Source organism: Panthera tigris, chromosome D1 (genome assembly GCF_018350195.1).
Source record: "Panthera tigris isolate Pti1 chromosome D1, P.tigris_Pti1_mat1.1, whole genome shotgun sequence".
Lineage (NCBI taxonomy): Eukaryota > Metazoa > Chordata > Mammalia > Carnivora > Felidae > Panthera > Panthera tigris.
Window position 1 is genome coordinate 42,691,556 of NC_056669.1, and position 23,730 is coordinate 42,715,285.

Below are 23,730 nucleotides of genomic sequence, written 5' to 3' on the forward strand. Positions count from 1 at the left end.
GCAGCCAGAGACGAAATCTGGGGCGAGCACGTCAGCCCCTCGGATGGCATCGCTTTCTGCCTTTAGGGTCTCTCCTCCTCAAACATCCGGACGCCAGCTCCCCGCCCCGCCGCCACCCTGCGGAGTCCGACCCACGGCGTCCGGGCTGTTGCCCGGCCTCCCGCCGCTCCCTCCGCCTCCATCTTCTCTGCGCGCCTGCGCGACCGGAAAATTCGCGAAGGTTCCTGAAGCGGAACCGGCCGTTTCCGGAAGCCGGCAGCCGCCCCAGCCGTCAGACCGGTCGTTGCGCCAGTGGGGTTGTAAGCGCATCCTCTTGCTCGTCCCTGTGTTTGAATCCGACCCGTAACGGTGGGGAAAGAAAATGGCCCTGCTGTGCTACAACCGGGGCTGCGGTCAGCGCTTCGACCCCGAGACCAACTCCGACGGTAAGAGGAACGCGCCGCCGGCCTTCCCTCCCGTGTCCACCTCACCCGGGGGGACGCCCTTGGCCCAAGGGCGACCCCGGGGTCCGCCCGCGAGCCGTTGCCGCGCTGCCCCCGTCCGGGTCCCTTCGGGCCGCCCTCTTAGCCCTACTGCCTGTGCGCGGGGCCGCTCGGCGACGGCATCCGACCCTCTCCCTGCAGCCACACGGACCCACGTTCCCGGCACCCACGTGTCTCCCGGTGGTCCGCTCGCTCGCGGATTCGCGTGCAGTTTGGAACATCTTTATCCCCCCGCCCCCACTCGTGTCTTTGGGGAAGCCAAAGTTAACCCGGTGCTACAGAGCTCGCTTAGCGGTTGGCGTGTGTGTGTGCGTGCCAGAGATGGGTGGGAGGGTTGGGTTGTGGGCGAGTTATTTTATTTAGTTCAGCTCACCGTATTAGTATATTTTTCCGGAGTTTATTTCTGCCAAGTGTTGGCATAAAGTGGTTGTTCCTAGGTGTACAGTTAAGGATGTAAAGTGAAAGTTAGTGGCTGGACTAGGTGAACAGCCCATGAATTTGAATTTTGAGTGGCGATTGGGATAAAGTGAGTTGGTTTCTTGACTATTGTGGGAAGTGACACCACTTTGTCAAATTGAACTAGCGGTAATTGCATGCTTTCTATACCCCAGATGTTGGTCTGTCATTTATATCATCATCTCATTTAATCTTCAGGACACCCCTGTGAAGTATGTATTATTAGACCTATTTAATAGAGCAGCCGGGTTCAACATGGTAGCAGCATGGTTCCTGCATTATGAAGGGAATTAAAATCGAGGCCTTTGACACTTTTTTCCACCTCTGAGATGTCTGAAGCACTTACTTGGTGCACACGTGAATTGGTGACATATTTTAAAATAAAACTCTTGGCAGGATTCTATGGATGAAGTTAGAATCTAGTCTTTCAGTCTTGGTGTAATACTCATGTTACTGTCATGACAATTTCATGATTTTTTAAAAAAAATGTGTAACGTTTGATTTTTTGAGAGCACGTGAGCAGACAAGGTGCAGACAGGCAGACAAGAATCCAAAGCAGGCTCCAGGCTCTGAGCTGTCAGCATAGAGCTCTACGCGGGGCTCGAAGCCACGAATGAACGATCATGACTTGAACCTAAGTTGGATGCTCAACCGACTGAGCCACCCAGGAGCCCCAGCGTTTTTATGATATTAATATGTTACTCAAAGAGAAAATTGTGAGATTTCAGTGGATGACAAAATCGAGGAAAAAGAGGTTTTAAAATCAGTTGCTGTTGGCAGCATGCATAAAAAGTAAATTATCTTAGTATCTACACATTCTACTTTAATATTAAATGAAGAGGAAAGACTGATACTTTGTTGAGTGCGACTATAATGTTCCCAAATAAGTATATATATTTATAGAATGTTATATACGAGCCTGAAATTAAGGGGGAGATAAAGCCATTTTTTGGAAGTCAGCAGTGTGTGTGTGTGTGTGTGTGTGTGTGTGTGTGTGTGTGTGTGTAATGGTATAATGCCTAAAAAGGAGATGGGAGTGGAGGGGAGTGGGAAAATCAGAGTAGACACTCAAGCATTGTGTGGTCACCAGTACTAAATTCATCAGGAAGCGCCAATAAGGTTGCTGAAAATTTAGCTGCTTTAGCAAAATGGGGCTTAGAGACCAAGTAAGTTGCTTGATTTGAGTGGAAAGTTAAGAAAATGGAGATAGGAAGTAGAAGATAAGAGCTAATAAATAGCAAACTGTGGAGTTGATTAGGAGAAAGTTTTATAGAATGGGAGAGGTTTGACCTTTGTATTGACAAAAATAAAAAGCCTTCTAAGCTGGTACAAGGCTTTAGTTTGAAACACAAGCTAACTTAATGTTTAAAGGAGGCACAGTGTCTTTCACGTATTAAACACTTACTCTGTACAAAGCACCACTTCACAGTTTTTTACTTAAGCCATGTATGTAAACTGAACTGGCTGCTAAAGGGCAGAACCAGAATTTGAGCATTGGTCAGACCCAAGACCCAATACTTTCATTTCCTTAACTCTGAACTGCTACTATGTTGTTTTTTACCCATGAAATTTAACTTTGAGCAAAACTGGTAAACCTGATAAAGGCTAGAGAGGCCAATGACCATCTGCTTGTTATTTACATTTGAAAGCAGTGATTTTCAAATTGTGTTCCTACTAGGTGTATGGTTAAGACCTGACTCACACCTGCTACCATTCTGCCCAAACTGACCATTATTATGATTAATGCCTCTTAATGTGTTATACGGTATGCATTTTATGCCTCCATCTATATGTTTGGTATTTGAAAATACTCTGTTCTCTCTTTGCTTCTGTTCGTAACTTCATATCCCTCTGCTTATTCATTTCTACTTTGAATCTCCTTTTTCAGCCCTTAATTCCACTACTACCCGTAATTAATAAACTATATTGGCTATTACTGTAGGGGGTAGGAGGATTTCTGTAAGTACCAGGAATTAATCACTTTAAGGCAACACCAGGAATCAGAGGCTGTGGGCAATTGAAAGCTAAGCAGACAAGGAAAGGTGGGGGCAAAGTAGCCTTATAAGAAAATTGCACAGGTGTGGAGCTGACCTGTTTTTTTCTAAGCTCATGGTTGTGTCTAGTCAGGAAATAATTGTTTATTATTATTATCTGACTTTTTAATGTAATACAGTATATTGCCATGTATAGTAAGCCCATTTTCATGAAAGAGTTAGTAGAAATTGATGGTGTAATGGGGAGGGGAGGGAAATACAGAATAACAATCAGTGACAACCCTGAAAATAGACTGTAGAACTTAAAACTTTTTTAAATGAAGTTTGTATCTAGATATTGACACCTGTCTAGGAAAGTTAAATTAGCAATCAGATATTGCTTCAGTTTTTAAAATTTTGAACTTGTCCTTCCAAAATATCTTTTTAGAGAATCTCTTCAGTCTTTATGGATCAGTGCACATAAGCACACTTAAGTTTGATAGTGTTTTTGTAAATAGAATTGGAAGAGGACTGTCAAAATCTTGGAGCTTGAAGTTTTGGTATTAAACAAATTTAACTACAAAGATTAAAGGAATAGAATACAGTTTGTTATAGTTGCACTAGTCTGTAGTGCAACTTTTTATCTATAACTATCATACTCTTGAATTAGAATTTTAACTATTACTGTTTAAAAAAAAATTGTTTAACGTTTATTTATTTTTGAGAAACTGAGGGAGACAGAGCATGAGCCAGAGAGGGACAGAAAGAGAGACACTCACACACAGAATCTGAAGCAGGCTCCGGGCTCCCACCTGTCAGCACAGAGCCTGGTGGATCTCAAACCCAGGAACTGTGTGTGTGACCTGAGCTGAAGTTTGATGCTTAACCGACTGAGCCACCACCCAGGCGCCCTGAACTGTTACTGTTTTAATACAATATTATAGTAAGCACTGTGTGCCATGCATCTAACTTGAGCATTTTGTGAATTTTTAAGGAAAAGTAAAGTATTACCTGCATTTGGAAAAATGATTAAAATGTTAACACCTGAAGAAAATAATGATTCTTCTTCATTATAAAGTTATTTTTTTTCCTTTCTTTCTTTGTTTTTGACCAGATGCTTGCACATACCACCCAGGTGTTCCAGTCTTCCATGATGCCTTAAAGGTAAGAACTTGGTATATTTCAGTGTCTTCATATTTGTATATTAAATTTTGAGGTGTAATACTATTTTCTCATCTTTTTTCCTCAGCTCAGCTTGTGACTTTTTGCTTTCTTAATGACCATTTTGGGGTGCTTTAAGCAAGTCTAAAGGCAGAGACAGTAGGTGGTGGTCTTAAAGTCTTTCCCAAGTATAAAATTAGGTTCTTTTCATCCCAGCTCTCATTTTCTATACCCTTCATTTCTTCACTTTTCAATTTTGAGGGGAAGTGAAAGCAGTTGTACTGAATCTTAGTTTCTCAGTCTGTTGGGCAGCTGCTGTCTAATAAAGAGCAGCTCTGAATTTGAGGGAAGATTCTTAGCAGTAAAGGGTGCCAGTTGTAGGACAGACAGATATCAACTGTTTTCCACCTGTACTTTCTTGATGTTCTGGAGAATTAGATAATAGGATGTTGTTTGATCAGGTTTTTCTTGGTGGGTTTATTGATTTTTTAAAATTTATGTTAACATGGTACATTTATCTCCATAGATAACGTGTATCTCAAAAGAAAATGTTGCAGTGTGGCTGCCGTGGTTTTAGGTGTTGGTGTACTTTTGTTTTTAGGAACATAAACAGTCTTACGTGTTTAAATATTGTTGATGCCTTTTGAATTTTTTGAAGCTTATTTATTTGGAGGGTAGAGAGAGCGAGCAGAGCGAGAACACAAGTGGGGGAGGGGCAGGCAGAGCATCCCAAGCAGGCTCCGCACTCCCAGTGCAGAGCCGGACGTGGCTCCAGCCCAGGAACTGTGAGATCATGACCTGAGCCTAAGTCAAGACTCCCACGCTTGACTGACTGAGCCACCCACGCGCCTGAATTTCTAATTATACCTTCCAGGGAGTAGGTGGACACTTTTGGTATTTAACTGTTAGATAGCCGAGTGTAAATAAACATGTAGCAAGTTTATGTCACTCTGGTTAGTTCTAAGAGAGGAAAACAGAATAGGGCAAGTTGAGACCTGAGTCTTCCTTCTTACGTCTTTTTGGCCTCTTTGAAACTCTTTGGGGATGGAAACTGTGCTTCTGTGGAAATACTTTTGCAGAGGAGTGGGGGTATTTTATATGTTTACTGGACTGCCGTTTATTCTGTGTTACTTTTTCTTACTGTATGTTTTTCTCTTTCTTCTGCTATATTTTTCTATCTCCTAACCATAGACCTACTTCACTTCTGTTTTGGGCTTCCTATTTTCTCTCATTTAGTTCATTCGTTTGTGTCCTTAAATGTCATCTTTGTGCCAATGGCTTCTACAAAATATTTCCATTTATGTGTGTCATTTGCTCCTGCAAACCAGTTTTTAAAGTGAACTCTTATTCCAGAAATAGCCTCTCAACTTTGCTGTTCTTTTTTTTACTACCCAGCTGTTAATCTCCCTGTTGAATTAATCTTAATGATCTCACTTTGAAGTAATTTTGTTTCTCTCCTTCTCAATCCTACTGTTCATAACAGCTCTATAAACATTTCTTGAAGACCTGAAATCCAAAGACTATTGGATTTCACAGCACAAATACATAAACCAGTGTAATGTCTACTGTTGCCGGTTTATTGGCAAATAAGAAGTTAGAAAGAACATTTTAATATTCAAATTAGAAGTGGCATAGACAAAGAAAAGAGACAATTTGTCTTAAGAAACAACCTTATACTTACATACTTAAATTTACCCTTCATTTTTTTTTTACTGGGGACTGTGATAGATCCCAGATTGATATTTGGGAACAGCTTGTCTATTTCATGTATGTATCCTGGTCTCCCCAGAATATCTGCTGTAAGTCTTTGTGCAAGACAATAAAGCTTTTTGTCGTGTAGAATGACTTTTCTGAAGACTATATTATCAATAGTAATTAAATTCTATATTTCAGCATTATAGTAGGTTTTCATCTATATTTCAATTCAGAGTAAAAGATAATTTCAAAATAAAGGAAAATTTGAATTATAGCATATTTAACATTTTCTTTAAAATAATTTTGGGGGTGCCTGGGTGGCTCAGTCAGTTAAGCATCCATCCCTTGATTTTGGCTCTGGTCAAGATCTGTTTGTGGGATCGAGGCCCATGCGTGCAGCCTGCAGCACAGAAGCTACTTGGGATATTCTGTGTCTGTCTCCTCCTCTGCCCCTCCTCTGCTCGCACATGTGTGCTCACTCTCTTTCTCTCAAATAAATAAACTTTAAAAAAAAAAAAAATCTTGTAAGTGCATAGTGTGGAAAAAATCACTACCAAATTCTTCATACATTATCTTGAGAAAAGCAGTGAGGCCCAAATGGGTATGTGCAAATCCTAGCCCTTAGTATAATTTGAAACATCCCACGTTTTGAAACTGCTGCATTTTTATTTTCTTATTCTCTGTACTACTTTGGAATTACGGATGACAGCTTAAAGCCATTTTTTGGTAAGCCACTTAGTATTTTGTTTAGAAATCACACACGGCATTAGAATTTCTGTGTATTTATGCTTGTCACTGAAAAGATCATTTAACCTTCAAAGACCTAACAATTCTTAGGCTGCTATGCTAATCAATCTATGGTGTTCTGAAAATAGACTGCTTATTGTTGGGAAACAGCTAGTGAGTTCTTTAGAAGCTGAATTGTGATAATCATCTCTATCTAACTTACCAGATTTTTAAAGTAAAGCATCTCACTCTCCAGATCCTTTAAAATATATGATGTTTTTAGAAATTATAAAGTGTTTCTGTTCTAAAATTCAGTTACTAGTCTTGAAACCAGAAGCAGTTTTTGTTTCCCTATTTTAAGGTGTTTCCTTTTGTGATCATTCAAAACACAAATCACCTCTAACATTGGTTAATTAGGGTTTTTTTTTTAAATCAAAGACTAAAAATCGTTTCACTTGATTAGATAAATCATGTATAACACTTTACAACTGTGAAATCTATCTATGTGCCAGTCACTGTGAGATTCAAGGAGATAAGTACAAGTAGACCCTTTTAGTGGGTTGTGGTTCTGTGCAAATTCAATTTTAAGTTTTTTTTCTCATGTTTCATAGGGTTGGTCTTGCTGTAAGAGAAGAACAACTGATTTTTCTGATTTTTTAAGCATTGCAGTAAGTATTCATTTTTTTCCTAGATTATCTCCTGAGAACGTACATACAATGTGAAGCTCCACATTTGAGGAGTCTGATTTTTGGACACCTATTAAGTAGTCTGTTAACTTGCAGATAGAATCTTTCTTTTAAAGTGGAACTCACCTCCCTTGATAGCCTTTAAAATAAGGAATTCGTCTGTTTCAGAAATAAAAGTTTCAAGATACTAATTACCCACATGTCAATTTAGGTTTGTCCTTGGTGTTAGTGGTCTTTAAAGTACCTTAATAAAGAAGTGGTAGGTAACAATTTAAGGCATTTTTAGTGAGGAACAATATATTATTATCAAATCTAACATGCACCAAGATGTGCCATTTATTTTGTATGCCCTTAAGAAAGAAAACAAAAGCTGTTAATGAAATGACATGCCATTGAAGTTCTGTATGATTTTTAAGGATGTTACAATGCATGTATGACTCCATGGAATGTCAAAAAGGTCACTAGCATTTGTTGACAATTTACCACATGCCAGACTTGACAAATACTCTATTGTTTTACTTAATCCTCTCAAAAAATATCTTAAGTGGCATAATCTCCATTTTACTAGTGAGGAAACTGAGGTTTAAAAAGATTAACTTGCTCAAGGTTGCATGGGTAGTAAGTAGAAAAACAAGTTTATGCTATGTATATACTATAAATAGATAATCATGAAGCATAGTTCAAAGGCTTCTTTTAAAATGCATTCAGATGTACATTAACAACTCAGGCAACAATAGACGTTGGTGAGGATGTGGAGAAAGAGGATTGCTTTCGCATTGTTGGTGGGAATGCAAGCTGGTGCAGCCACTCTGGAAAACAGTATGGAGGTTCCTCAAAAAATTAAAAATAGAGCTACCCTACGACCCAGCAATTGCACTACTAGGCATTTATCCAAGGGATACAGGTGTGCTGTTTCAAAGGACACATGCACCCCCATGTTTATAGCAGCACTATCACCAATGGCCAAAGTATGGAAAGAGCCCAAATGTCCATCGACGGATGAATGGATAAAGATGATGTGGTATATATATACAGTGGAGTATTACTCAGCAATCAAAAAGAATGAAATCTTGCCATTTGCAACTACATGGATGGAACTGGAGGGTATGATGCTAAGTGAAATTAGAGAAAGACAAAAATCATATGACTTCACTCATATGAGGACTTTAAGAGATGAAACAGATGAACATACGGGAAGGGAAACAAAAATAATATAAAAACAGGGAGGGGGACAAAAGAGAAGAGAGTCCTAAATATGGAGAACAAACTGAGGGTTACGGGAGGGGTAGTGAGAGGGGGGATGAGCTAAATGGATAAGGGGCACTAAGGAATCTACTTCTGAAATCATTGTTGCACTTTATGCTAACTTATTTGGATGTAAATTAAAAAAAAAATAAAACAATTAAAAAATAAAATAAAAAAACAAGTTAATAAAAAATGCATTCAGATGTAATAATTGCAAATTTGGAGTTCTAGTTTTAGTTTCTTAAAATAAGTCTGTGTAATGAAAGTGGAGAAAGCATACAAGAGATTTTATTAATAAAGAATTGAAAACTAATTTGTCAGGGCATATGAAACCCATGATAAGCTAACTCCCATCTGTCACTAACAGGGCTGTACGAAAGGTAGGCATAATAGTGAGAAACCACCTGAGCCAGTCAAACCTGAAGTCAAGACTACTGAGAAGAAAGAACTTTCTGAATTGAAGCCTAAGTTTCAGGAGCACATCATTCAAGCCCCTAAACCAGTAGAAGCAATAAAAAGGCCAAGGTAAACTTTATACAGTTGTAATTTTTGTCACAATTAAATAATGGCGTTTGATGTCCATCAACTGATGAATGGATAAAGAAATTGTGGTTTATATACACAATGGAATACTACGTGGCAATGAGAAAAAATGAAATACGGCCTTTTGTAGCAACGTGGATGGAACTGGAGAGTGTGATGCTAAGTGAAGTAAGCCATACAGAGAAAGACAGATACCATATGGTTTCACTCTTATGTGGATCCTGAGAAATGTAACAGAAATCCATGGGGGGGGGGGGGGGGGTAGGAAAAAAAAAAAAAAAGAGGTTAGAGTGGGAGAGAGCCAAAGCATAAGAGACTGTTAAAAACTGAGAACAAACTGAGGGTTGATGGGGGGTGGGAGGGAGGGCAGGGTGGGTGATGGGTATTGAGGAGGGCACCTTTTGGGATGAGCACTGGGTGTTGTATGGAAACCAATTTGACAGTAAATTTCATATATTAAAAAAAAAAAATAGCATTTGATCCTGGTATTTTATGATTTTATATAATATCATTTATAGCTCTTGTGTAGATCTGTTTGATGCTCCCTTAAGTATACTTTTCATTTTTATTCCCCTTTACCTTGAGGACATGTACACAGTAAATTTCCATCGCATGTGTGTTCACTGTGTCGTCATAATTTTGTCCAGAGCAGAAGAGCCACACATCTTTCTTGTGACTTAACATGGCCTTTTCACTGTAGTATGGAGAAATTCTATAAAGAAATTGTTGTCTGGGAATCACTTTGGGTTGAAAAAGAACCTAGAGGCCTTCCTATCCATTCTTGTGCTGTTTTCTTGAAGAGCATCTAGGACATTCTTGACAGAAGGATATTTAGTTTCCTTTCAAATAATTCTAGAAAGAGGAATTTACTTTTATTATTGTAAAGCATTCCATTTTGTTATTGTGTATTCTTTCTTAATATTGAGCCAAATCCTGTCTCTTTAATTTGTCCATGCTTTGTTGCTTAGAGCAAGCCTAGTCACTCCTATTTTCAGATGCCTGAAAACTGATAATATTATTAGTTACAAACTTTTTATTTATTTGATTTAGATGCAGATCTGTTAAAGTACTTTTAAAATACCTCTTGCTCGTTTTGCAGTAGATTACACAAGTCCTTCGTAGTCACCTCGTCAGCTAAACTCAGTTGTACACGCTCACACACGTGTGTTGGCTAATGCTGTTACAGCAGGCCTTCTTAATGTTGCACTTGAGTGTTGTTTTAGAACCAAAATATGAGACTCAAAAAACATGATTCTGTGGCCTCAAATATGGCTCCAGTTGATATTTTTATTCACACCATGGATTTAATGTTTTTCATATTTTTTTTCCTGATCTTACATTTAATTTAGGTAAATTTAATGTAGAAATTTATAGCATATTGAATAATACTGGACCAAGATAAGAAGACTGAGAGACTTTGTGACAATTATTCATTTAACCAAACTACTTAGAATTATTATTATTCCATCTTCACCTTATTCATAATCATGAGAGAGTTTATCAAATGCCTGGCTGACTGATTTGCCAGTTGAAAAAAATTATGAGAAAAAGACAATTTTGGCATGACTCATTCTTAAGTATCACAGTAGTGTCTACTGTAATTGACAGTATGAGTTAATATTTTCTTTAAATAATGGACTACTAATTTACTTAAGTAAGAGAAATTAAGTATTTTGTCCTAAATTCATTTGGTGATATTGTAGAAATTATGAGAATACAGGATTTTACATACTTTGGTAATACTTCTACATCTTACTTATAATAGTTGTTTTCAATAAGGATGTGGAATGCATAACCTAGCATTTCTATTTTTGTTGTTTTTGTAAATATTCTTAATACTTATTGAATGGCCTTAAATTGTACATACAACACTTAATCGTTATGAAGGGGCACTGTATTGATTTTTAATCCTACTAGAATTGTATATGAACATATAGATGTATATACCAGTGTCCACACTAAGTGAATTATCTCCACTGGTAGGAATATGGATTCACTTAGTACATATTTATTGCCTGTTAGGCTTATGCCCAACATTTTGCTTAGGTGTGGCATGTAAAAGTACTTCATGATCCCTTCTTGGCAAACTGGGAATCCTAGTCTTTATTTCCTTCCCATTAGGGATACTGATTAATAATTTACTGTGTTGGCAATAGCATGATTATTTGAGACTTAATATTTTAATATCAACTTTCCTGTTAAAATTTAGAAGTGTAGGTACACTATGGCAGTTATTTGTAAAATAGTATTTAATGTGAAAACCCTGATTCATGAGGCATTTGGCTTCTTTTTATAAATAGGCTCTTAGTGTATTTATTTTTAGTAAAAAAAAACAAAAAAAAATGTTTTGGTACATCACTAATGGTAATAAAGTTTAAAAATTCTCCAGCCCAGATGAACCAATGACAAACTTGGAATTAAAAATATCTGCCTCCCTAAAACAAGCACTTGATAAACTTAAACTGTCATCAGGGAATGAAGAAAATAAAAAAGGTAAGATTTTATTTTATAATTTTTTTTTCTGTACAATTAACCAGTTATCTAAAAGATAAAAGAGACAGTGTGGTTCACTGAGTATAAATATGAAAGAAAAGGTGACATATTGTAGTAAAGAATTTATTTTGCTTTCTAAATACCAGTAATACCTCAGAATGAATTGGTTTATTCCATAATGTCTGTATTAAAATGAAAAATTTAATTAAAAATTTGTTTCTTCCATGATTCATCACTTTTTTAACAGTTAAATTTATTTTATAATTGTACATGTTTCATTGGGCATGATATAAAGTATATTCAATTTTTTCTGACCTACACTCCATACCACGGGGGAAAGTAGTACCTTTTTCATGATTTCCCTTTCACGAGGTCAAGATGTTGGATGTTGTATTGCAGTATAGGATAGAAGCGTGTCATGTATTATTTGGGGACATAGGCAAAGCGTAATCACAATAGTTGATTTCTTCTTAGTTTTTTAAATATAATTACCTGAAAGGTCACCTAGAAAATAACTTAAAATTGTCTTAAAATAAGTGTTTTTTAAATTTAGATTATTTTTTCAAATACTTATTTTATGAAAGGTTACTTAAGAATAACGCCAAAGTATCTATCTTAATGTTTCTAATTTGATTTTCTTTTCTTTGTTTTAGAAGAGGACAGTGATGAAATTAAGATTGGGACCTCATGTAAAAATGGAGGGTGTTCAAAGGTATATATTGTAAAATTTGTGTTGGGTCATGAAAGAAAAATTTTAATTTTCAAAGAAGAGAGTGCAGTTTACTGATTGAACAAACTTTCGGGTGCCTGTTATGTGTTGGTCAGTGTGCTTGGGCTAGGGCTGTGAACACGAATAAGAGACTCTGTCTCTGACAAACACCATATCTGATAGACTCATGGGAATAAGTCATTCTGATGCAGTCAGCATTTACTGAGCACAGTAAATGTGTGCCAGACATTGTTTTAGGGGCTAGAAATACAGTATTAAGTGAAGCAAAAATTTCTCCTGTTGTGGAGGTTATACTGTAATTTAGGGAGAAGGGTAACATGTAGGTAATTAAATATGAATTTAGGTAGATATGAAGAAAATACAGTGGACAAGGCAAGTAAAGGTATTAAATAAGGCTATTAGGAAAATCCTTTTGGAAGTGACGCTAACTCAGAAATCTAAATAATGTAGCAGGTGAGTTATATAAACCTTGAAATTGATATGGGAGCAGTATATGTAGAGCTTTTAAAGCTTGGCTGTTCAAGGAATTATGAGAAAGGTCAGTGGGACTTAGTGGTGTGAAAGGTAGGAGTAAGCGAGGTAGGCAAGATTATGGCAGTTTTTTTAGGGCATAATGATGGGTTTGGGCTTTTTTCTTCTTTTCTTTTTAAGCATAATGGGAAACCATTGTCTATTTTAAGGAGGAATTTTAAAAAGATCTCTTTGGCTGATACGTGGCAAATATATTGGCGTAATAGGGGAATTGGCAGAAGGAAAACCAGCTAGGATGCATTTATAGAAGACCAGGCAGTGGGAGTGGAGAGTATTTTTTAGAAGTAGTTAAATGTGGGATGTACTCAAACATCCCAGTGAGAATTTTCCCCACCCCTCTATGTAAAATTATGTGCCCTCCAACATCTCCACTCTCACTGCCCTTTTGTCTCCAGGGCACTAATGACCTTATAACATGCTACTTTTTTTGCATATGTATTTTACTTCTGATCTATCCCAGCTGACTTTCCCTTCCCTTCCCTTCTCCTCTCATGTAAGGTTTATGAGAAAAGAATTTGGTGTTGTTCTTTGCTGTATCTTGAATGCTTAGAACAGTGCCTGCCTGGCTCATGACAAATCACACAGAATGAATACTATTTCAAAGTATTAGCAGGAATTGCTAATGAGCTTTAAGTGAGGGGGACCTCGAGCTCCAGCAGCTAGGTGACTGGTGACACCGTTAACCAAGAAGGAGAAAACATGATTAGGGGAGCAGGTTTGTAATTTTCCCTCATGTTAAGTTGGAGATCACCTTGCTTATTTAGGGATGGAAATGGAAATGTATTGACATATATGTAGGGTAGAAGTAGTAGATAAAAAAGAGTGAGTACTGGGGTGGGGGAGAGACAGTGGAAGTGGTAGCGTACTGCAGTAAGATGAGAGAGAAACATCTCAGTTGAATTTTGAAGAATGAGTGCCAGTCCTGTAAATGGACAAAAGGGAAAATGTGTCTCAAGCAGAGGTGATAGCAGTTTCAGGAAACAATAAACAGTTAATAATCATGGTACAAAATTTGTTGGTGTGTTGAGGTTAAAAGAGAGACAGAGAGGCCAGAACTTTAAGGGCATTTACAGTTTTACCATGCCCACAAGTGAGATCTTACTGTAGGTTACAGAGGCCATTAAAGAAACTTTCGATCTTTTTCACTGAAAAAATAACATTAAAAAGTAAGTAAGTTTATAGCTTGAGGGATTTTCACAAAAACGAGCCCCTCAGTATATCTTTTCCCAGCTATTATTTTCTCCCAAAAGTAACCACATCTTTCTATCAGTATAGTTTTGCCTATTTTTGAGCCTAATGTGAATAGAATTACAGACGAGGTGCTCTTGTGCCTGTCTTCCTTTGCTTCATGAAATGTATGTTAGACTTCTCTTTGTTGGCATATAGCTGTGGTTTGTTCATTTTCATTGTTTTAAAATACGCTGTCGTGTGAATGTGCCGTTCAGCTTACCCTTTCTTTTGTCCTTTACATTTTTTGACTAATGTTGCTATGAACATTTTTGTGCCTGACTTTGGAACATGTGTGTACATTTCTATTAGGTATATGACTAGAAAAGGAATTCCCTGATCATAGGGTATGCGTATGTTCAGTTTTGACAGATATTTCCTCATAGTTTTCCAAGATAGTTGTATTTCCACACCTGCCGCAGTGTATGAAGCTGATTGCATTTGTTCTACATCTTAGGAACGCTTTTTAATATCAGTCTTGTATTTTAGCTATTCTGGTTAGTGTGTAGTGTTCCCATTGTGATTTTAATTTGCACTTTCCCGATAATGACGTTGAGTTCCTTTTTGTTTGTTAATTGGTCACTTGGATATCCTCTTTTGTGAAATGTCTGAAATCTTATACCTATTTTTCTTTCTGTTAGTTGGCTTCGTCTTACTGATGTTAGGAATTCTTTTTTATTTTTCATTCAGAAGTACTTTGTTGAAGAGGGACACTATACATTTTCATGATCTTAATAATGGCTTTTGATAAAAAATCTTTTTAATTTTAATGAAATCCAATTTGTCCATTATTTTTGACTAGCACTTTTTGCGTTGTTTTTAAGAAATCTACTTACTTTAAAGCCGTGAATATTTCCTCATATGTAGAGGCGCATTTAAATGTACAAACCACCTGGAACTGATAACTGTGCAAGGTATGAGGTAGATGACTGTAGATAAGAGAGTGATTCATGTTTTAATTAGATAGTAAATGAATTAGAACCTGTTAGTGTAGTCTCATTGTCTAAGATCTGCTGGTGATCATGAGGAAGGTTAGCAAATTAAACTGATAGGTATTTTCAAGCTAAATTGATAGGATTTTGTGATAGAAAACATGGATGGAAGGAGAGGTTTTTGGTATTTTTGTTTTTTGTTTTTTGTTTTTTTTTTTTTTTTTGCTGCTTTGGGAGACTGGATATGGTGCCATGAAATAAGGTGGGAAGAAGAGTAGGAGTTGGGAGTAGCGGGGAGGAAAAGAAGGGGCAATAGTGGTAAGTTCAGAATCTAACATACTGTTTTATGTGCTTATGGAATATCTTTAGGAGATGTGCATTTTGTCAACCCAGTACTTTGGATTTACAAAAAGTAAATATACAGAATTTTATTTTCTGTACTTGTAGGTAGTTGCTATAAATACCAACGTAGAAAATATACTACTGGCTGCATCTGTGTTTTATTAACATAACTTTTTGTGAATTCATCTGTAGGGCCTTCACCTACAGCAGCAGTGGGGCCCGGATCTTCCAGACAAACCCTGGATATATTTATAGGTCTGCAGCTCATTTTACCCTTCCTAGGGATAAGAAATCAGCAAAACTCCTAGACCTTCCAGAATTGCTTATTAAGTCGTAATGTCCACACAGAGTTTCCTATACACATAAATCATGCCTTAACTATATTTCTGTTGGGAATACTAATTCCTTGGTTTCAGTATTGTTCTATAAACTTAAATACCTGAATATGCTTGAATGTGACCTCATACCTGAAAGTCTGAGAGCATCTTAATGTATCCCATTGCCTACTTTTTATTTGCCTTTTTCACAGGGAACTAAAACTTAACTATAGCCAAAAAGGAATTATTTTCCATTCCTTATTGGAATGGCCTGGGGTGAATTTATGAATGTTCTAGGTAATTGTTATTTCTTGAGCATTTTCATAGTCCTTAGAGGTCACCAATACTACAAATGTTTATGAAACATAACGTTGAGATACGAAGCTAATTTCTTCTTCTTTTTTCTCTTTTAGACATATCAAGGTCTGCAGAGTCTAGATGAAGTCTGTGTATATCATTCTGGAGTACCTATTTTTCATGAAGGGTAACTTAATACATGACTAATTAAAACTTTATGGTAGAGGTTAGAAAAGTTAATATGCCTGTAAGCATTATTTGCCGTGCAGCATTATCAGGTTTTTTATTTACATTGTCAACATCTTTAGAGTCACCTAGAATGTGGATTTTGTCTTTTTACACATAAAAAAACTGAAACAATATTACAGTAAGTGGCCATTGTGATCCAAACCTCATGTTTTTCCTTATTTCCTTACTTTTCAGTGGGATACTCTATTTGGGCTGAATAGTGTTTAGTTTGAAGAACTGTTCTGTGCACTACAGGACTCTGAGAATTTTGGCTGTGTGCCACAAAGACACCGGCGTTGTGGCATCCAGGAAACCTCACACTTTCCATAGTCCTCAATTGAGAGCTAGCTCCCCTTCTGTATTATGCTGAAGTTTATAGACATGCAGTACTGTGTTAAAGTCTTCCACTCTTTTTCCATATTCTGCAAGACTCAAACCCAAAGCTTTACTGTAATTTTTATCTTTCTAGTCTCAAGTAAATAATAGTGGGTATCACCTACTTTAGGACTGACCATCACAGGTTGTGTAAATGTTAGTTTTTAGTTTGTTTGCATATTTTCACTTTCCTGGTTTATTAAAATGGGATTTAAAATCTTTGGTTATACCACTTTTTGGTAGCTCCATGAGGAAACTGGAATGTGAACAATTAGTGAAAAGCAGGTTTGGAATTTTCTGGTGGTTTTAAGCATCTTTAGTCAGGAGCTCCAAAATTGCTACAATAAATGGCATTCTGGTTTTAAAATGATTTTCTTCTGATAGTTTTAACTGTTTAGTACCTTAAACACTTTGTTAGAATACTAAACTTGCACATTTACTTATCTTTTAAATTCACACTGTCGCTGTACTACTTCTAGACTTAAATAGCTGTAAGATTTTATTTCTGAAGTTTTTCTATGATAATTTAAAGGATGAAATACTGGAGCTGTTGTAGAAGAAAAACTTCAGATTTCAATACATTCTTAGCCCAGGAGGGCTGTACAACAGGGAAACACGTGTGGACTAAGAAGGATGCTGTAAGTAGCCTTTTCAAAATAACACATTGGGGTGTATTCATCTGAGTCATTTTAAAAAGATTAAAAATTGCTCTGTCTTCAGATGTAAAAGAAAGTTTTTCTGTCTCATACAGTAAAGATTTCATATTCCTGAAAATTAAAGTTAATCTGAGTCAAGCGCCCAGAGCACTGCCCTTTGATCAAAGTAGCCATTATGTACAATGACACAAGCGTGCCAGTTTTTGTGAAATTTTAAAGCCTGCCAAAATTGAAGAATGTGTTTCTGTAATTCCATAGCCTGCTCCCACTTTTTGCTTTTCAAAAATCACTTTTGAGTTCATTTGAGTTACTGATCACTTAGACTTCTGATTCCCTTTGGCCACTTAAAACTTCATTCAGCTATTTACAATGCAAAAACACTCCATCTAGTGGCCAAAGAGGAGGATGGCAAACTTGTTGGAATTGTCTTGAATGCCTCTGCTTGCTACAAGGTAATTTATCACAACAACAAAAAAAGCATTAGTTCCTACTTCCCTAGATAGCTTTATTAAAAGATTTAGGTTGTGCAAATTAAGTGTCTAAATCCCATTAAATTATAAGCAAGCAAACAATTTATTGCTCAGTAAGTATGTGTTGGCTGCTGTAATGTATTTTATAATGTATTAAATTAGTTTTATATGTTGTATTGGCACTAACAACCCCACTAACACAATCAGCCTTTTCATTATATGTGTCCTTTAACTTACAAAAAAATTGTAAATTTTCAGATTGTTTTAGGGATTTATTCATTCTCCATTTGAATATTCTGTAGTTTCTGATTTTTTTTTTTTTGGTAGTTTCTGATTTTTAATAACATATGCTTTGGAAGTGTAAATATATCCTTCAGGTTATAATGATTCGTCTGCCACAAAACTTCCAGGGATATTTTATTAGCAGAAAGACTTAGTAAAGTCTCTCTGTACTTTCCCCAAGGACCTAAATTTTAAAAGTTTTAGCTTGAAAACATAAAATGTTTTCTGTTATACGTAGAAGTTTTCATAATATAACCCTTGATGAAATAATGTTTTTGTTATTTTTTCACGCATACAGTTATCAAGTATTAAGTTGGTATAAGCTCTAGCTTAGGGCACAAAATGTAAGTGCTATAAGTACTTTAAATTCAGTTTAAATTAAAGTAGTTTAAATTCAGCATAATTGTACCAGAATGTAAATACTACTTTTTCGACAGTAGTGTCTCACGGTTTCCTGCATTATGTGGCTATGTTGCTTTCATTTATAAAACAAATTACAATTTGTCTCTTTTTAAAATAGTCATTGATAAAGCACAGTGTTCTACTGGTAGGTAATAGTTACTTCCATAATAATAACCAAAACATTACTTTCACAAATCCCCACTTTTTTCTGCATGTTATTATGGGAGGAAAATAATTATTTGAAACAAGTAGCGGATAGTTGTAAGTAGTCAATTAGTTCCACTTGTAGAAATTGGAAATTCTAATTTGTAGTCAGATTCCAATTTATAGAAAATAAATGGAAGGCTTTTATGCATGAGGTTAAGATGTCTGGATTATTTCATTAAGCAAATGGTTTATTTTAGTCTTTGGAGAACGTTTTTATGACTGCTTAGTGGATTTCAGAAATGTTAAACTTGGATAAAGTTTAGTAGGAATTCTTAAGTTGTCTTTTTCAATGTATGTTAATGCTATGGTTCCAAAAGAAAAAAAAAAAAAAAAGGGAAGAATAAGCATGTTCTCCAGCTGTAAAACTGTAAAGATTCTTTGTATTGTGATAGATTTTATTGTTTAAGCTTTTGGGTGAGAACTTTAGAAGTTGCTTGCCCTTAAAAACACTAAGGGCTCAGTTGCACATAGTTATTTTTTCTCAGTTGTTTGGTCAAGATTCCTCATTTTTAGAGGTCATATGACACATAATAAATTCATAAGGTTTTTCTTGTATTACAGGGGAAAAAAGTCGTTCCATGTAGACATGACTGGCATCAGACTGGAGGTGAAGTCACCATTTCAGTATATGCTAAAAATTCACTTCCAGAACTTAGCCAAGTAGTAGCAAATAGTACATTGGTAAGTATACGAAATAATTTTGAGTAAAAATTGTCTCATATATTACTCTTTATTTTCATGTATTATAAAATCCATTATATATATTGTTGATTTTAAAACTTTTTAAATCTTTTCCATTTGAAAAAATAGTTTGAAATTACTGTCAGAAACTATTTTAAATGAAAATTTCTGCGTAAAAGAATTAGTTCTGAAACATTCTGAAAGTACTGTAGTACTTCAAGATTTATCATATAGTACCTAGTTTTCAATATGAAACTTTAAGTTAATTTTTCTTTTCTGTGAATGGTTTCCTCAAATTAAAGAAAAAAATAACAATATTGGCAGTTTCTTAAATACCTTAACTGATTTATATCAAGGGGCCCCTGGGTGGCTCAGTCGGTTAAGCATCCGACTTCGGCTCAGGTCATGATCTTGCGGTTTGTGAGTTTGATCCCCATGTCAGGCTCCATGCTAACAGCTCAGAGCCTGGAACCTGCTTCAGATTCTGTGTCTCCCCCCTCTCTCTGCCCCTTCCATGTTCATGCTCTGTCTCTATCTTCAATAATAAATAAACATTAAAAAAATTTTTTTAAAGTGATTTATATCAGTATGTTACTTTTATAATCATTGCTTTAAATCCTATTCCTTCAACTTGGATTTGATCAGTTATTTAACTTTATTATTTTTCAGTTAAATGTGCATATTGTATTTGAAGGAGAGAAAGAATTTCATCAAAATGTGAAATTATGGGGTGTAAGTATTAAGGAATCCAGATTTTTTTTTTAATACTTTAAAATACCCATTGGTGCAGTAAAAAGGCAGTACTTTGGAAATCGTTGGTGTAAAGTAGGTGTATAACTTAACCATTCATTCTTACTAAAAAGTTTAAATCTAAGTATATAAATGCCCTTAGAAGCTTGGAGTTTTGATTGTTAACATAGACAGGACCACTGCTTTCCTCTAAGACTTAAAAAGAACACATCCAGTAAAGAAGATATGGTATATATACATATATATACCATGGAGTATTACTGGGCAATCAAAAGGAATGGAATCTTGCCATTTGCAGCTACGTGTATGGAACTAGAAGGTATTATGCTAAGTGAAATTAGTCAGAGAAAGACAAATATCATATGACTTCACTCATATGAGGACTTTAAGATACAAAACAGATGAACATAAGGGAAGGGAAGCAAAAATAATATAAAAACAAGGAAGGGGACAAAACATAACAGACTCTTAAATACGGGAGAACAGAGTTATTGGAGGGGTTGCGGGGGGGGGGGGGGGGGGGGGGGGGGGCTAAATGGGTAAGGGGCACTAAGGAATCTACTCCTGAAATCATTGTCGCACTATATGCTAACTAACTTGGATGTAAATTTAAAAAAATAAATTAAAAAAAACAAAACATCCAGGCTTACCACAGCTATCTCTGCTCTGTCTCAGGTGATTGATGTAACACGAAGTTATGTAACTATGACTGCAACAAAGATTGAGATCACCATGAGAAAAGCTGAGCCTATGCAGTGGGCAAGCCTTGAACTGCCTGCAACCAAAAAGCAGGAAGAACAAAAAGAAGATTCAACAGAATGAGTTGACGGGGGAAAAAATGATTGCCTATTTCAGAATTCTTAGTATGTGGTAAAATGTTGGCTTGCTGCTGTAATCTTTGTTGTTGCTGTCGTTGTCGTCATTGTTGTTGAGTCTGGCATTTCAGGGTCAACGGTAGGTTCTTAAAAGCCAAAGTCAGGTTATCATTTTGTGCCTCCCATCTTTTTGAGTTACCTAAGGTTGATTATTCGTTTCTCCTCACTTGATAGAACTGTAGTTGTGTCCTGTACTTGAAAAGCTAGAAAACAGCACAGTTTCAGTATTTCTTGGTATGATATTATGTTTAGCAGACAAGTGTAACGGAACATTTGTTTGGTTCACATCTGTTCCTATTATCCCATAATTAGTAAAGCCAAGATGGAATATCCGATTTTTAATTAGTTTTTTCCATGAGTTTGTGTTCCTATAATACTTGAAAATCTTTAAGGAAGACATGAAGCTCTGCATTGCCTTCTCGGGAAGGTTACTTGTTTTAGAAGGATTAATTCTGAGGTAGTGTAGTTTTACTAGTTAAAGAGGACATATATACATTGATTAACAAATTGGAATTTGTTTGTAACTAATTAAAACATCATATCAGTACCTTTATTACTTGCCAAGCGCTATGATATAAATGTATCAGAAACATTATAAATAAGAGTAGAGAGGTATCAATTTGGTTGAAATTTGCTGTTAAGACCAAGCAATAATGTTAACCATCTCTTCTCTGATTTTTTTTATAAGGTCTTCGTATGGTGTTATGACTAAATTGTACTTGATTTGTAGCCTACACCCTCTTAAAATCTTTAATTAGTTACATGTAAAGAGAAATATATCTATAATTTTCCACCTCTGATGGAAAACTGTATCTATAAAACTGTAGACTTAAAGGCTTATGGAAATACATTAGAGTATCAAAAAACTAAATATTTAAGCTTTGCTTTATGAGAAATACCTATTACATGTTAAGTAAAGTAGCTTAATTCTTTTGGAGTTTTTTTAGGCTTTCATAAACAGCTTGACAATTCTAGGTGATACGATGTTGATTATATATTATACTTCATTAGATACAGGTATCACAGACTTAGATTGTTTATGCCAATTGAACCCATTAAAGGATAATTTACTTTTTGAGGCAGTGCAGAGTTCACCAAGAAAACTAAAATTAAGAAATGTTATGAAGGCCAGAACTTTGGCACAGTTTAAGCATTTTGGGTGTGAATTATGCTTATGTAGATTAAAATGATTATTTCCCAATCCCCTTGAGTGTTTTTCTTTTGTTCTTACAAAGAAAAATTTACAAAAGTACCGTTTTTGAAGTATAGGTTAATAGAGGGTTAGGATATCTTACTCCACTACCCTTAGCAAATAACTACTGAAGGTGGTTATGTAATTACTGAATGATTTAGCACTGTTACAAATAAAGACGAAAAATCTGGCAACCAGGCTTTCATGACACATGGTATTAATGAAATACCATGGCCAGAAATTTTTGACAGTACAGTTGAGACAAAAATAGAGCATATACAATTTGGGGTTGTATTTAAATTTTTTCAAATTATCTTTCATAATTTAGGAACTTGGGTTTATTTGAAGACATGAAATCTTAATTATTAAAGGGAAAGGTTGATACTTGATTTGACTTGAGATAATGATTAATATACCTTTGTTAATGTTTTCTTCTTGAGGCTATTTTTCCCTAAACGATATCTTAATATGTTACATGCAATTGAGCTATTATTCAAAGCAAGTGGATTAGTCACCCAAGAGTTAGTTACAGAGTACTGACACTGTGTGTGTGTGTGCGTGTGTGCGTGTGTGTGTGTGTGAGAGAGAGAGAGAGAGAGAGAGAGAGAGGGAGGGGTAGCTTATATAGTCTGGTTACATTAGTGACCATTCTATTTCCTTTCTTATTCGTATGAACATCTGATTTGTTACCCAAATAAAAATCTAAATGATATTTTTATCTTAGACTCATACATAAAGGAACACAGTTATAATTAAGTAGAATATGTTTTACTTTATCTGTCAAAAAATTTTATTGAGTTTATTTGTTTCTCTGGAAATACACTTTGTCTTTCGCAGCATTCAAAAAATTATTGTAGCAAAGCAGTCAAAACTATTATGCACTTGGTAACTAACAGTTAAACTCAACATGGGAGACAGTACTATTTTTCTTACTTAGCACATTTGCTAGTATAGAGATAGTAAGTTACTAAGAGTTGAGCTTTTATTTTTTTTAACTTCTTGAAAATAATTTTAGATTTATAGAAGAATTGCAAAAAAAGTATTTATATAAGTTTTTATACCCTATATTAAGCTTCCCCTTATATTAAAATCTTACGTGACCATAGAACTTGTACAAAACTAAGAATTAGCCTTGGTACAATGCTATTACTTAAAGTAGAACATTAATTTTGACCGTCTTTTATTTAGTGGAACACTTGAAAGGGTACTTCTTAAAACCTATCCTAGTTTGTTTTGTGATCATTTTAGCCAGTAATTTATAAACCATTGTAAATATAAGTTGAAATCCTCTTACCATAGAGAAATGTTTATATAGGTCAGCTATGTAATTTCTTGTTGTACCCGTATACTGGCAAAGACTAATGATCAGTTTTATTATAATTTTATCCTAGAGTTTTTTTTTTTTTTTTCCTGGAGATTTTAATTCTTATATAACTTGGTTTTTTAGACAATTCTTTAACCATCTAAGGGTGAAGAGAATCTTAAAGAGTTCTTGCAAATATTTTAAGAAGACTTTGGGTTATTGCTCTCACCCATTGCTTTTTAAAAAAGAAGTCAGCCATTCCACAACCCAAAAAGGCATACATGCATACACCCACAGTAAATTTTTAAAAGCTCATTAAGGAGTGCTGGTATCCGTTTAGGGCATTTGGGTATGTACTCTAACTTTCTTTTTAACGGCCATGTATTTTTAAGTTGTCAACATAAACAGAGTTTGGTTCATTTCATAGCAAGTTATTTTGATCTGGCATTTATATTTGGTATTTTTATTCTTTG

At 35.7% G+C, this 23,730-nt stretch overlaps 1 protein-coding gene across 1 annotated transcript; it reads left to right on the forward strand.

Annotated features, from left to right (window-relative positions):
* Positions 1–245: 245 nt before the first annotated feature.
* On the forward strand, positions 246–20,782 carry CHORDC1 (cysteine and histidine rich domain containing 1). Its single transcript, XM_042957991.1, has 11 exons — positions 246–425; positions 4,026–4,075; positions 7,105–7,161; positions 8,792–8,949; positions 11,357–11,460; positions 12,114–12,172; positions 15,953–16,023; positions 16,972–17,077; positions 19,018–19,137; positions 19,807–19,869; positions 20,563–20,782. The coding sequence occupies exons 1-11, from the start codon at positions 362–364 to the stop codon at positions 20,707–20,709; spliced, it is 999 nt and encodes a 332-aa protein (XP_042813925.1). The 5' UTR covers positions 246–361; the 3' UTR covers positions 20,710–20,782.
* Positions 20,783–23,730: the final 2,948 nt, after the last annotated feature.

What these genes read in the sequence shown, in the direction of transcription:
- CHORDC1 (XM_042957991.1), top strand. Translation starts at nt 362, where the DNA reads ATGGCCCTGCTGTGCTACAACCGGGGCTGCGGTCAGCGCTTCGACCCC. An exon ending in CCCCGAGACCAACTCCGACG is followed by an intron (nt 426 to 4,025) that starts GTAAGAGGAACG and finishes GTTTTTGACCAG; the next exon opens with ATGCTTGCACATACCACCCA. An exon ending in GAAGCAATAAAAAGGCCAAG is followed by an intron (nt 8,950 to 11,356) that starts GTAAACTTTATA and finishes AAAATTCTCCAG; the next exon opens with CCCAGATGAACCAATGACAA.